The sequence below is a fragment of the Corythoichthys intestinalis genome, chromosome 18 (genome assembly GCF_030265065.1).
Source record: "Corythoichthys intestinalis isolate RoL2023-P3 chromosome 18, ASM3026506v1, whole genome shotgun sequence".
Lineage (NCBI taxonomy): Eukaryota > Metazoa > Chordata > Actinopteri > Syngnathiformes > Syngnathidae > Corythoichthys > Corythoichthys intestinalis.
In genome coordinates, this window is record NC_080412.1 from 28614386 (window position 1) to 28630153 (window position 15768).

Genomic DNA, 15768 nt, shown 5'->3' on the forward strand with positions numbered 1-15768 from the left:
TAAAGAACGTGGGTTAAGTGCACCAGCGGTGCTAGAATGAATGAATAGAGAGCTACAGCTGACTACCATTAACTAATGGGTCTGCTCTTATACCTGTCAAGTCCTCATATGCTCGCATGTGCAATGACAATCAAGGGACGGCAACATAGATACAATATAATGGAGGAGTAAGTTTGAATGTAAAAGTATATGTACCGTATATACATTCATAATATGTGCTAAAAATTTCTCCTTCATATAGTTTTGCATCTATTTTTGTGAAAAAGTAACAAATGAGCAGGTAACACCCAAGAAAGTTTAATTAAATATCACAAAAGTTGTTTTTTTGTACAGTCCAAAGTGAAAAAAAAGAATATAAAAGTTCTTTACAGTGTAGATTTTCCAAAGTAAATAAATAGTGTGAAAATTTAAGACAAAAGTTGAATAAAACTTGTAAAGAATGAAGGATTGAAGTGAAAACAGTCAATTAAAATCTCAGCTGTGATTGGCTAATTTTCTTCAGCCTAACTAGGAAGTCACACCTCATTGTAAGCAATTCAACAAAATAAAACAATCAAATGTTTCAGTAAAGTTAAGTGCTGCAGAAAAACATAACAAAGAGAAGCCCCGCCAAAATAAATACAACTTCCTGTCTTGACGCCTTGTCCGGATGAGCTGAGGAGGTTCTTTCTGGAAACACCCACACATTTAAAATCGTTCCTGGGACAGCCGCAAAAAGGAACATGAAGAAGAAAAAAGTCAAACTTCTGGTGGCACATAATTTAAAATCAACATTTAAAACATGAAAGTTACAACAGAGGTGTCCAAATTACCTTATTGGCGGAGCTATAAGTCCAATTAAATTTGATCGCTGCCAGCCCTCCCAGTCAAAATTGATTGGACATCTATCATTGTCAATGTCCATGAATCATGATCACTCAATGTCAGCCTTCCTAGTTCAAATACATTTCATGTCTATAATTGTTGATGGCAGTGAATTAGTTTAAGGGTCTATAAGCAACAAAATTATCCAGAGTTACAGTGCTGGCCAATAGTAATGGAACCCCTGCATGCTCAATTTTTTCCCAGAAAATGATTGCAATTACAAATGCTTTGGAAGTAAAATCTTCATTTATTTTGCTTGCAATGAAAAAACACAAAAGAGAATGAAAATAAATTAAATCATTATCATTTTACACAAAACTCAAAAAATGGGCCGGACAAAAGTATTGGCACCCTCAGCCTAATACTTAGTAGCACAACTTTTAAAAAAATACAAAAAAAAAAAAACAAAACTGCAAACAACCGCTTCCGGTATCCATCAATGAGTTTCTTACAATGCTCTGCTTGAATTTTAGACCATGCTTCTTTGGCCAACTGCTCCTGGTCTCTGAGATTTGAAGGGTGCCTTCTCCAAACTTCGATTTTCAGACCTCTACACAGGTATTCTATGGGTATGAGGTCTGGACTCATTGCTGGTCACTTTAGAAGTCTCCAGTGCTTTTTCTCAAACCATTTTCTAGTGCTTTTTGAATTGTGTTTTGGGTCCTTGTCCTGCTGGAAGACACATGACTTCTGAGGGAGACCCAGCTTTCTCACACTGGGCCATACATTACACTGCAAAATTTGTTGGTAGTCTTCAGACTTCATAATGCCATGCACACGATCAAGCAGTCCAGTGCCAGAGGGTGCAAAGCAACCCCAAAACATCAGGGAACCTCCGCCAGGTTGGACTGTGGGGACCGTGTTCTTTTCTTTGAAGGCCTCGTTTTTTTCCTGGAAACTCGATGTTGATGCCTTTTCCCGAAAAGCTCTCCTTATGTCTCATCTGACCAGAGAACATTCTTCCAAAACTCCAGCCTAGCTTTTTTATGTCTCTGGGTCAGAAGTGGGGTCTTCCTGGGTATCCTACCATAGAGTCCCTTTTCATTGAGACGCCGACGGATAGTACGGGTTGACACTGTTGTACCCTTGGACTGCAGGACAGCTTGAACTTGTTTGGATGTTAGTCGAGGTTCTTTATCCACCATCCGCGCAATCTTTCGTTGAAATCTCTCGCCAATCTTTCTTTTCCATCCACGTCTAGGGAGGTTAGCCACAGTGCCATGTAGAGCTGGGAATCTTTGGGCACCTAACGATTCGATTACGATTACGATTCAGAGGCTCCGATTCGATTATAAAACGATTATTGATGCACCCTCCTCCTTTTTTTTTTTTTTTAATAAAATTGTTCAAAAATACTTTCAGGCTAAACCAAACTACTATTTCAGTATCAAGTTAACATATAGCAGTAAACAAATATACAAAAATAACAGTAAATAAAAAAACTCCAGTCCCCATTCTGTATCAGCAGCTTTAAACTACATTCAATTAATTTAATGTTGTGAATCAACCGTTAAAGTTGTTGAAATTGCTCCCATTATTCCATAATTTCCCTTTTGTCTACTTTCGACATGTGAAAGTTTTAAAACTATTTTAAAGATAGATTCAAGTCAATATTTTACTGATTTAGGAGTATTTTAGATAAAAAGTTAATTAGGTTTGCTTGGAAGGTTCGCTACAACAGCCTTGCAGGGAGGTGTACTGCTTTAAGATGGCGGCCGTTTACTAACGGCCGCATCTAACTTTTTGTAGGTGAGCTGCTAACGCTACCGAATCCATAATGCATCTAGTCCTATATAAATGATATCTACCATAACATTATGCTACTTTGTAGCAGCTTTTCGGCAGCAGTCAGGTATGTTGTTGTTGTTTTATCTCGTGGCATGAGTTGAGCTAGAGCCGTGAGTTGAGCATTGGCATTACCCGAGGGGCCAGGTAATGAGAAGCATGATGTTTAGCTACTCTCGCTCCGTTCCTCATTGACCGCGCGGCGCGCTGAGTGTGTTGTACTTCCGCTTTACTTGGCATATTTCAATAATCGGAATTTGGATGTTTGTGAATCGTTCTCGAATCTTCCACGGCCGAATCGCGAATAATCTAAGAATCGGAAATTTTGCACACCTCTAGTGCCATGGGCTTTACACTTATTGATGACACTGGGCACGGTAGGCACAGGAACATTCAGGTCTTTGTAGATGTACTTATAGCCTTGAGATTGCCCATGCTTCCTCACAATTTTGCTTCTCGAGTGCTCAGACAGTTCTTTGGTCTTCTTTGTTTTCTCCATGCTCAATGTGGGACACACAAGGACACAGGGCAGCGGTTGAGTCAACTTTAATCCATTTTAACTGGCTGCAAGTGTGATTTAGTGTTAATCACCACGTACAGGGTGACCCAAAAAAAGTTTACACTGCCATAATACAACCTAAATGCCATGTTTATTCATCTTAGAATTAGAATTTAATCACACATTATACATTATTGTAAAGAACATGTACAGTACACTCTATTTTTCAATGGGTCCTCCCTTAAGTGTCACAACAGCCTCCAGGCGCCTGCGGAACGCTTGACAGGTCTTCTTTATGTAGGATGCTGTCATCTTTTCCCAAGATCTAACAATGGACCTCTCCAAGGCTGCCACAGAAGTTTGTGGCTTCTTACAGGCACTGTCCTCCACAGTTGCCCATATGCTATAATCCAGGGGATTGAGATCTGGACTCTGGGTGGCCACATATCACCTTTTCAAACTATTTTTTGGTCCCCACAGATCGGGCACTTCCAGACCCAGGTTTTCGTGAGGCTGTTCCAGTATCTTTCAGCTTCTTTTTAACTTTGTAGACTGCACATCTGGATATTCTCAGATTTGCTGCAATCTCAGTAGGTGTCAGACCGGCACGCAGCAATTCAGGTACAGCTAAAGTTTTCTTCATTTTCAGCAGAAGCACAGGAATTGTAGAGACGAGAGATTACCAGCTGCATTGAGGGACCTTAATGAATCACTTAAGCATGACAACCTATTTAAATATGTTTCAATGGCTTTTAAACAAGCAGTCAACTGAGTGTAAACTTTTTTTTGGGTCACCCTGTATTATGTGCCACAGGTAAGTAACAGGTGCTGTGAAATTACACAAATTAGAGAAGCATTACATGATGTCTCAAAGGGTGCCAACCTTTGAGAAACAGACTTTTGTCCGGCCCATTTTTTGTGTAAAATGATAACGATTTAATTTTTTCCCCATTCTCTTTTGTGTTTTTTCATTGCAAGCAAAATAAATGAAGCTATTACTACCAAAGCATTTGTAATTGCAATCATTTTCAGGGAGAAATTGAGCATTATCTGACAGAAATGCAGGGGCGCTAATACTTTTGGCCAGCACTGTATAAGAATATGGCAAAAAAAAAAAAACAAACAAACAAACAAACAAACAAACAAACAAAAAAACATATTTATATTTACACTACTGAAACAAACTTTGCAGAACAAAGAAAACGTCCAGCAAAAACAAAAAAAGTCAAGGAAAAACAAAAGATGGCTCAATTTTTCACATTGGATTATTTTTTAAAGTATTTTTTTTTTTTATATAAGAGCAAAATACCGGTAGTACTCAACTTACATGATTTCGACTTTCCGATGCCGGAGTCTCGTCCGCCATTTTGTCTCTAGCCGTTTAAAAAAATTATTATTTTTTTTAATAATGTTGACTTTGGTTTTGTGATGCATGCTTTTATTTTGCCGCAGGAAGCATAGAGCAGGTAGTACATCCACACGTGCGTAAGAGCACATTTGCAGTGGTACCTCTACATACGAAGTTAATTTGTTCCAGGACCTTGTTTGTAAGTCGAAATGGTCATATGTCGAGCAGGATTTTCCCATAATAATATATAATCCCATTAATTAGTTCCACAGCCTGAAAACCTACAATAAATCCTTAATAAATGCTGCTGGTACTATTGCAAATAGCAGTTACACAGAGCAAAACAAATAAATTATGAATAAAAATCGGAATAATAATATCATAATAGTAATACCGTATTTTCCCGAATATAAGGCCGTGTATAATGCACACCCCAAATTTACTTGTAAAATCTAGGTGAAATTATTGTACCCGTTTATAATGTGCACCCTAATTTTAGCACCAATAAATAGAAGAATACAAGAAAACAGCTCGTGTACAGATACAGAAATGTCATTTTACTGACTGGTGAAACACAGGACAAGCATAGCACATTGGTAGTTCAAAACATTACCATAAACTGACAATATTTACGGTAATAATTTGATTTGACAACTTCTACAACTTACCAGAATCGAGGAGAAAACAAAACGGATGTGACTTTTCTTTTAAAGGCTGCTGTATACAGTGCCTTGCAAAAGTATTCGGCCCCCTTGAACCTTGCAACCTTTCGCCACATTTCAGGCTTCAAACATAAAGATATAAAATTTTAATTTTTTGTCAAGAATCAACAACAAGTGGGACACAATCGTGAAGTGGAACAAAATTTATTGGATAATTTAAACTTTTTTAACAAATAAAAAACTGAAAAGTGGGGCGTGCAATATTATTCGGCCCCCTTGCGTTAATACTTTGTAGCGCCACCTTTTGCTCCAATTACAGCTGCAAGTCGCTTGGGGTATGTTTCTATCAGTTTTGCACATTGAGAGACTGACATTCTTGCCCATTCTTCCTTGCAAAACAGCTCGAGCTCAGTGAGGTTGGATGGAGAGTGTTTGTGAACAGCAGTCTTGAGCTCTTTCCACAGATTCTCGATTGGATTCAGGTCTGGACTTTGACTTGGCCATTCTAACACCTGTATACGTTTATTTTTGAACCATTCCATTGTAGATTTGGCTTTATGTTTTGGATCATTGTCCTGTTGGAAGATAAATCTCCGTCCCAGTCTCAGGTCTTGTGCAGTTACCAACAGGTTTTCTTCCAGAATGTTCCTGTATTTGGCTGCATCCATCTTCCCGTCAATTTTAACCATCTTCCCTGTCCCTGCTGAAGAAAAGCAGGCCCAAACCATGATGCTGCCACCACCATGTTTGACAGTGGGGATGGTGTGTTCAGGGTGATGAGCTGTGTTGCTTTTACGCCAAACATATCGTTTTGCATTGTGGCCAAAAAGTTCAATTTTGGTTTCATCTGACCAGAGCACCTTCTTCCACATGTTTGGTGTGTCTCCCAGGTGGCTTGTGGCAAACTTTAAGCGAGACTTTTTATGGATATCATTGAGAAATGGCTTTCTTCTTGCCACTCTTCCATAAAGAACAGATTTGTGCAGTGTACGACTGATTGTTGTCCTATGGACAGACTCTCCCACCTCAGCTGTAGATCTCTGCAGTTCATCCAGAGTGATCATGGGCCTCTTGGCTACATCTCTGATCAGTTTTCTCCTTGTTTGAGAAGAAAGTTTGGAAGGACGGCCGGGTCTTGGTAGATTTGCAGTGGTCTGATACTCCTTCCATTTCACTATGATGGCTTGCACAGAGCTCCTTGAGATGTTTAAAGCTTGGGAAATCTTTTTGTATCCAAATCCGGCTTTAAACTTCTCCACAACAGTATCTCGGACCTGCCTGGTGTGTTCCTTGGTTTTCATAATGCTCTCTGCACTTTAAACAGAACCCTGAGACTATCACAGAGCAGGTGCATTTATATGGAGACTTGATTACACACAGGTGGATTCTATTTATCATCATCGGTCATTTAGGACAACACTGGATCATTCAGAGATCCTCACTGAACTTCTGGAGTGAGTTTGCTGCACTGAAAGTAAAGGGGCCGAATAATATTGCACCCCCCACTTTTCAGTTTTTTATTTGTTAAAAAAGTTTAAATTATCCAATAAATGTTGTTCCACTTCACGATTGTGTCCCACTTGTTGTTGATTCTTGACAAAAAAATTAAATTTCATATCTTTATGTTTGAAGCCTGAAATGTGGCGAAAGGTTGCAAGATTCAAGGGGGCCGAATACTTTTGCAAGGCACTGTAACTTGCTCGTTTCATCATGATGAATAAATGTTTCCTCCATGGATTGATACGGTAAGATTAAAGTGAGAACGCAAATCGGAAATCCGTGAGAGCTCATCGCTGTCAACACGACAGTAACAATAGGAACTACTGTTATTTGGGTTTGAATTTCCCGAGGGACAGATATAGTTGACGGACAGGAAGTCTGTGTGCTTACGTTTGTTATGGTCCGAGTTGCGGAGCTGGAAGAAACGTGGACTCAAATGAGTTCAAGAAACTAAATTATGTGCTTTATGAAGAGTGAAAATAGCAGAATTTAACACAGACGAAATCATTCGGCCGATGAGAGTGAAGTATTACCGAAACAAAATGGTGACGTCACGTACCGTCATGGTCGGCAACGGGTCGCCGCATATGTTTCTTCAACACAACGTGGCTGTGTCAATAAAAAAACATGGTTTACATATATATATATATATGTAATATATATATATTTCTGTCGCCATCCATGTACCCGTTTATAATGCGCACCATGATTTTACAAGTTGAAAAAAAGTGTGCGTTATATTCGGGAAATTACGGTAATTATAATACCTGTAATGATGTAACGAATCGGGTTCTATTGTGGCGGAAATGGTTTGTGTGGTGTACCTGAACGCACCACGTGGCTGACTTGACAAAGTGAGGGAGGACTTTCACTTTGTTCAGCTGGGGTGGACAGTAGGCATGCTGTGGGACTAACTGTATTGAAATTCTACAGTTTCTTACATTGATTTCAACACGTCGTCAGTTTTTGACCCCAGAGCTAATGGAGAGGCACTGTTTAAGTCAGGGGGCGGCAATCCGTGTTTTGAGAGCCGCGTGCGGCTCTTTAGCGATGCCCTCGAGGCTCCCTGGAGCACATTTAAAAATGTTTGAAAATGGACGAAGATGGTTGAGGGAAATAAGCTACGTGTTTTATATTATGTCAAATACTGGGATCATGGCACACGTTTTAATAAGGAGGTGGCTTGCATTTTGTGGGTGAACCTAAAAATACTTCCTGTCCACCGAGAAGGCCACACAGCCGACGACCGGCGGCTTGTCCCTCACCATGGTCGCTGGCCGATAAAGGCATGCCCGCCGAGAATGCACTTTTCTCGGCTTGGCCACGAGCAGCACCCCGCTCCGACATCGACTGGTTTGTCCACCGAGAATGGGCTATTTTCGGTGTTCATTCCGGGCGACGAGCACTGCCGTGGCCGTAGCAGAACGACGCTCTTTACTCCGTCTCCGAAGCCGGGGCAGGGAAATGACAAAAATGGTGGTATAAAATAAAATACCGTTCGGGAGAGGAAGAAGTTGCCACTTTTCACTAGGGCTGTCAAAATTATCGCGTTAACGGGCGGTAATTAATTTTTTAAATTAATCACGTTAAAATATTTGACGCAATTAACGCACAAGCCCCGCTCAGACAGATTTAAATGACAGTACAGTGAACTGCCCACTTGTTAATTGTGTTTTATGGAGTTTTGTTGCCCTCTGCTGGCGCTTGGGTGCGACTGATTTTATAGGCTTCAGCACCCATGAGCATTGTGTAAGTAATTATTGACATCAACAATGGCGGGCTACTAGTTTATTTTTTGATTGAAAATTTTACAAATTTTATTAAAACGAAAACATTAAAAGGGGTTTTAATATAAAATTTCTATAACTTGTACTAACATTTATCTTTTAAGAACTACAAGTCTTTCTATCCATGGATCGCTTTAACAGAATGTTAAGAATGTTAATGCCATCTTGTTGATTTATTGTTATAATAAACAAATACAGTCCTTATGTACCGCATGTTGATTGTATATATCCATCTTGTGTCTCGTCTTTCCATTCCAACAATAATTTACAGAAAAATATGGCATATTTTATTGATGGTTTGAATTGCGATTAATTGCGATTAATTACGATTCATTAATTTTTAAGCTGTAATTAACTCGATTAAAAATTTTAATCGTTTGACAGCCCTAGTTTTCACCTTTATGCAGTAATTTTGTCTTGTACTGAATAAACGCATTATTAATATTTCATATTCCATTTAGCACACGACTGTTATTTGTCATGAGTCATGACCATACCATTTATTTAGAAATTGGGGAAAAATACTTCAATAAAAAGAATATCCTGTAAAAATATTGGAGTGGAGAGACTGAAACTGGGGACACTAGAGCGCTACACTGACAGGTAGGTCTAAACGGCAGATTAAGAGACTAATTTCTCGTCATCTGCGCTTTGCCAATTTGTTGTATATAGTCGAATTGTCTCAATATATGACTCTAATTCACACAACAATGCTATTTGAGGCTTTTTTCTGCTGCCGCAGGCACTTTCAGGCTTTTAATTTTTGCAGCTCTAGACACATTTGTTTTCTGTTTTGTTTTTGGTCCAATATGGCAACATTTTGGCTTGCCGACCCCTGGTTTAAGTGATCAGCTCTATCTAGTGTTAAAACTGAGAAATACAACTGAATGTAGGCTAAATTTAAACTTCTTGTACGGGCCATATTCAATGATATTTTGTTATTTGGACACCTCTGAGTGACACAAATAATATCATTTACTGATACTTTTTTCATCCAATAGGAAGACAGGGAAAAGCTGAATTGATGAATAAGAGGTTTTGTGCAAGGAAGGAGGACAGCAGAACAGGAAGTGAGGTCACGAGAGAGGGCGGGACATACTTCAACTGAAAGCCAGGCCTTGAAGAGCGGCCGATGACAACTTGACAGAGTCTGCAAAGTTGGTGTCTGCACTCGCACCAAGAGAAGGAGTAGAATTAGGATGCAAAATGGAGGAGAGTGATGATGTCCTGGTGATCACGTGGCGTTGTTGTGTCACCTTGGAGGGCGTTGGCGTTGGTGCAAGACGGCAACGGCGACGACGGAGGTCTGACCACCGGGGCGAACGCCGACTTCTGTTTGACTGCCGCTGACACCAATGTGGCAGGGGAGAAGGAGAAGACGCCCGCAGCCGCCGTCACTGAACAGTTGGTGGCTAAAGACGTGGATGACGCCATCGTGGGGCTGGAAGGTAGCACTGCGCGGACAAAGTGACACGCGTTAGGAATCGTGCGAAAGCATATTGCCACACAAATTCGCATCTAATACCGACTTGCGTATGGCGAGTTGGCCACAGAGGCGTTGATGAAGGTCGGCGAGGCTCCCAGATTGCCGATGGCAGCGGCGCTATTGGCGTACGCGGCGTGGGGGGGCGGTGTGTGCGAGTAGTGCTGCGGCGTGGAGCTGGCAGGCGCATAGCCGTGAGGTGATGCGCCTCCGCTCCGGGCGTAACCTGCAGGGGGTGCGCTCGGAGAGGGCTCTGACACATTGACAGACAGCTGGCCTGTAAATGAACTAGCGCCCATTACACCGGAGTGGGCGGGGCCAGACAGCTGGGCGTGTCCTCGGGGGACGCTGTATAGCGCTTCTGCGATGTCTGCCGCTCGTTTCACCATCACATCCTGCCACATGATCAGAAGGTGTCACGTGAACTTCAGTTTGTAACCAGGATAACTCATTGACGGTGATAGACGTCCAATCCTCTTGACTGAACGTTCATTCGGACGGACTGGATGTCTATCGTCTTCAATGACAATTAAGGCAGCCAGTGAAATAATAGTAAAATTCGCTCCTGTGGGTCAAGTAAGAATCCTGAAAAAATGTCAATCTGTAGTTCACATGACTTTAACACATTGGTGAGTTCATGCTTGGCGTAAGCTGACCTGGTTGTTGTGCGGCAAAGCGTATAGCGCCTCCACCAGGTCGGCTGCTCGCTTCAAGATCACTTCCTGGAGAAGCAGAAGAAACAGGAAGTCCATAACAAATTATAAATTAACTTGAATTAAAATGAATTCTAAAATACTGTATACATATACATAATTGAGTATATATAATAATAAGATAAAATAATTAATTGTAACTCGAAACTGCAATTTCTGGAGAAATTACTATGGGTTTTTGCTTTGGGGTGATACAGATCTTGGTTCCCGCCCAGGTTGATTTAGGGACATTTCAGGGACAATATCAGGTCACTTCCTGATGATTTGGGGACATTTGGGGGGGACGTGTCCTGGTCATATCAGGTCATATGGGGGACATGTCCTGGTCATATCAAGTAATTTGGGGGACATGTCTTGGTCATATTAGGTCATTTGGGGACATTTTGGGGACGTGTCCGGGTCATATCAGGTCATTTGGGGGATATGTCCTGTCATATCAGGTCATTTGGGGGCATGTCCTGGTCATATCAGGTCATTTGGGGGACATGTTCTGGTCATATCAGGTCATTTGGGGACATTTCGGGGACGTGTCCTGGTCATATCAGGTCATTTGGGGACATTTTGGGGGACGTATCCTGGTCATATCAGGTCATTTGCGGGACATGTCCTGGTCATATCAGGTCATTTGGGGAAATTTCGGGGACGTGCCCTGGTCATATCAGGTCATTTGGGGACATTTGGGGGATATGTCCTGTCATATCAGGTCATTTGGGGGCATGTCCTGGTCATATCAGGTCATTTGGGGGACATGTTCTGGTCACATCAAGTCATTTGGGGACATTTCGGGGACGTGTCCTGGTAATATCAGGTCATTTGGGGACATCTGGGGGATATGTCCTGTCATATCAGGTCATTTGGGGGACATGTCCTGGTCATATCAGGTCATTTAGGGACATTTGGGGGACATGTCCTGGTCATATCAGGTCTTATGGGGACATTTGAGGGGCATATCCTATTGATATCTGGTCATTTCCTCTTAATTTGGGGACATTGGGTTTTTTTTGCCATTGAAAATGGATGGGAAATTAGGACGTCCATGGCCGTTAATGGCATCGACTTACATATGCCTCAATGGAATTCAAGTTCATTGGCAGCAATAGAATCGACATACATGGTCGTCAATGGCATAAACCAAAGTAAATGCCATTGGAAATGAATGGGAAATTTAGACGTCCATGCCCGTCAATGGCATCGACTTCCATATGCGTCAATGGAATCCAAGTACATTGGCATCAATAGAATCGACATACATGGCCGTCAATGGCATTAACAAAAAAATTTTTAAATTTCACTATTGGATGGTGCCGATCGGTTAAATGGTACAACTGCGCGGCGTGCCGAAAAAACGCGGAGAATAAGATGTATATATATATATATATATATATATATATATATATATATATATATATATATATATATATATATATATAATAACAATAAAGTTGCAAAAAAAAAAAAAAAAAAAGGATCATTCACTATCTCCCAGTTCAAATAAATTTGATGTCCATTGACATCAATGGCAGCCAATGAGCTAACCTTTCATTTCCTCATCAGCAAGAAGAGAAGGAACTTTTATCGTGTGCCTCCCACTTAACATCATGGGAACCATCTCACATTACACTTGCTATCGTTAGCGACCGGGAATCGCCGAAACCACATCCGCGTGTGCGCGGGACGCGACTTAAAGTGCATGTAATGGCGACACATTAGCGGCGTTATGCCGCGCTAATGTTCCATTAGCAACGACGGCGTACACGCCAGGTCACGCCCTCCTTCATCATGATGTCATTCTGCACACACGCACACACCGATGAGATGATTTGATGACTTTCTCTGCGATCGTCCTTAGACGCAGCGATGACCTCATCACGTGACATCATCGCAATGTGTCAAATAACATCAGCTGGGTGGGGGAGGAGAAGGGTGTGGCCAAATGTGTCAGTGCACAGTCAACAGTGTAGATTGAGCATATGGAGAGCAAAATGTTCATTGAACAATTTGTCTGCTGCAATCTGTTTGCGGCTAATCCCGTCACACAGCCCAATGCCTCAAGTTAATGTATGTGTGCGTGTGAGCGTACAAACCTTTGGAAGCTTCTCGGGGTCTCCGGGGTGACGAGGGATGACCTTCTGTAATCGTTGGAAGCCGTAGTCGATGGTGGGCTCATTGAGAGCTTTACAGGTCACAAACCCAGGAAAGAAATGATAATTAAACATGATATTGTTATTATTAGTAAAGACTAGATTTGTCCAATATTATTGGGTAGTCGATAATATCCGCCGATAAAAGCATTTAAGAATGATTTTGGATAATATTGACATTAGTTTTTTATAGGGCTGTCAAAATTATCACCTTAACGGGCGGTAATTAATTTTTTAAATTAATCACGTTAAAATATTTGACGCAATTAACGCACATGCCCCGCTCAAACAGATTAAAATGACAGCAGAGTGTAATGTCCGGTTGTTACTTGTTTTTTGGTGTTTGGCGTCCTCTGCTGGCGCTTGGGTCCAACTAATTTATGGCTTTCAGCACCATGAGTGAGCATGGTGTAATTATTGACATCAACAGTGGCGAGCTATTAGTTTATTTTTTGATTGAAAATGTTACAAATTTTAATAAAACGAAAACATTAAGAGGGGTTTTAATATAAAATTTCTATAACTTGTAATAACATTTATCTTTTAAGAACTACAAGTCTTTCTATCCATGGATCGCTTTAAGAGAATGTTAATAATGTAAATGCCATCTTGTTGATTTATTGTTATAATAAACTAATACAGTACTTGTGTACCGTATGTTGAATGAATATATCCGTCTTGTGTCTCATTTTTCCATTCCAACAATAATGTACAGAAAAATATGGCATATTTTATATATGCTTTGAATTGCGAATAATTACGATTAATTAATTTTGAAGCTGTAATTAACTCGATTAAAAGTTTTAATCGTTTGACAGCCCTAGTTTTTTATTATTGGTTTTGGGCTAAGATGCATGTTGCCTTCAGTGTGAATGGAAAAAGCACTCTGCCTTTGTACAAGGGTTGGTCACAGCTTAGCACAGCAGTTATGGTTATTGACTATTAGATGTCTCCAAACTAAGATGCTTTGCATTTGTTATGCATAGACTCCACCATCAGTTGATAAGACAGCGCCCACAGATATTGCGCCACGCCTTCCCGTATAGGGCCGACCCAGGCAGAACGTTGAGTTGGCGTTCACTGTGATAACTCAAAAACACGCTGGGCTCTAACGCCGGATTTAGGTGGAAATAAAACGAAGGTTTTACTGCATACAAGGAGGCATGAGTCTCAAGAGTGATTTTGTTGAGGATTAATGGTAAATTTTTATATTAAATAGCACCATGCATGCACTTTGAAACGTTGCAAAAAAAATCAATGGATAAATTTAGTGTATTGTTGGATTAAACAATACCGTAACTTTTGCTTGAAATATTTACGTAAAATGAATGATAATTGCCTGTTTTTTGCTTTTAACCAAGAATCTAGACTGTTTTACGTTCCTATCTATAGAAAATCCGCAATGTAAGCATTTATTTACAAGAATTTTCAACTTAAAAAGCTCTTTGTTTCGTGACAGCCGTTATGTTGGATTACACAATACCGTAACTTTTGCTTGAAATATTTACGTAAAATGAATGCTAACTGCCTGTTTTTTGCTTTTAACCAAGAATCTAGACTGTTTTACGTTCATATCTATACAAATTCCAGGATTTAAGCATTTATTTACAAGAATTTTCAACTTAAAAAGCTCTTTGTTTTGTGACGGCCGCCATGTTGGATTTTGTATCACTACACAATAGCGCAATTCAACCTAAATAAGTTGTGATTGTATATAGAAAAATGTTTCTCTTGTTGAGTAAAATTAAGATGATTCTGCATGCTTCCGTCAAGTACTAAGTTTCTGATGTGAAAATTGAATGATTTATTAGCTGTTGAAAACTTGCACTAAATTAAAAAAAAAAATTAAGTTGCTCTTTTGGACAAAAACTTATATGCTAAATATTGCTATTGATCCTGAAAATATAGGTGATTATCTCTGCTTTTGGTGATTTTTGTGCATCTAGCATAAAATTTGAGAATTTTATAGCCATTTTAAGTTTTGTTATACTTGTGTAAAAAAAAATAATCAGGGTTTTATTAGAGAAATACTTTGAATTTTTTTATGTCGCTGCTGCTCACAGAGATTATATGCCTAAGGGAGGCGCCTGTTTTGGTTTTAGGTCGCTAGCGGCTTTGGTTTTGCAAATATTTGAATTTTAAGTTTTTGAAAATAGGCCCCCTACGGATCGGCCCCAAGCTCAGTGTCCATCTGTGATGTGAGCATTATCAATATTAAAGCATTCAGTGTGGCATCACAATACAATTATCCATTATATGTTAAGTCCACGGCCGCATATATCGGTATCGGTTTGATTTCGGTATCATATTTTTGGAGTTGGACAATATCGGGATATCGGTTATGAAGTCCCTATCGGACAACTCTAGTAAAAACATGTTTAATGAGGCCGGTTTTTAATCGAAGTTCTGTAGCGTAATGCTAACATACAGTACAATGCAAAATGCCATTGAAAAGCTAACTAATCTAAGGTAACATTTATGTCATGTGAAATCGTAACAATCAACAACATTTACCGTATTGGCCCAAATATAAGACGGTGTTTCTTTGCATTGAAATAAGACTGAAAAACTGGGGGTCGTCTTATATTCGCCGTCTAGACGTTATACCCATTCACGACGCTAGATGGCGCCAGATATCATTGAAGCGATGTTCTGTCATGATAGATCTCAGCTACTCTCAAGTTTAACCAGTTTGTATAATTTTATTGCAATGTTTTTCCTTATTCAGATTTGTTTCAATACTACGGTTACAGTTAGACTTCACTTTGATGGTTAATGCAGTTATTGCAATTTTGTTGTTTTATCACAATAGATTGGTTTATTTACATTTCAAAAACCAGAAGCCATTCATTTACGAATGTGATTGCACTTTAGTTTACATATTTAAATGTTCAGATATTAAGATTTGAATGAGGCAAAATTACATGCTTTTTCTCTCAAATATATTAATATATATTAATATATTAATATAAAAAATATATATATA

General features: G+C 39.8%; 1 protein-coding gene across 3 annotated transcripts in view; it reads right to left on the reverse strand.

Moving 5' to 3' along the window:
- Positions 1-295: 295 nt before the first annotated feature.
- LOC130906692 (transcription factor COE1-like) overlaps positions 296-15768 on the reverse strand; it is a 68616-nt gene continuing 53143 nt past the window's right edge. For 2 of the 3 annotated variants that reach the window (XM_057821234.1, XM_057821236.1), the window contains 6 exons: positions 12726-12814; positions 10585-10650; positions 9975-10323; positions 9702-9899; positions 9545-9615; positions 296-699 (listed from right to left, as the gene is read on the reverse strand). In XM_057821234.1, coding sequence (XP_057677217.1) covers positions 688-699; positions 9545-9615; positions 9702-9899; positions 9975-10323; positions 10585-10650; positions 12726-12814 — 785 coding nt within the window. In that variant the 3' untranslated portion in view covers positions 296-687. The remainder of the gene's footprint in view (positions 700-9544; positions 9616-9701; positions 9900-9974; positions 10324-10584; positions 10651-12725; positions 12815-15768) is intronic. The other variant, XM_057821235.1, reaches the window with a different exon arrangement.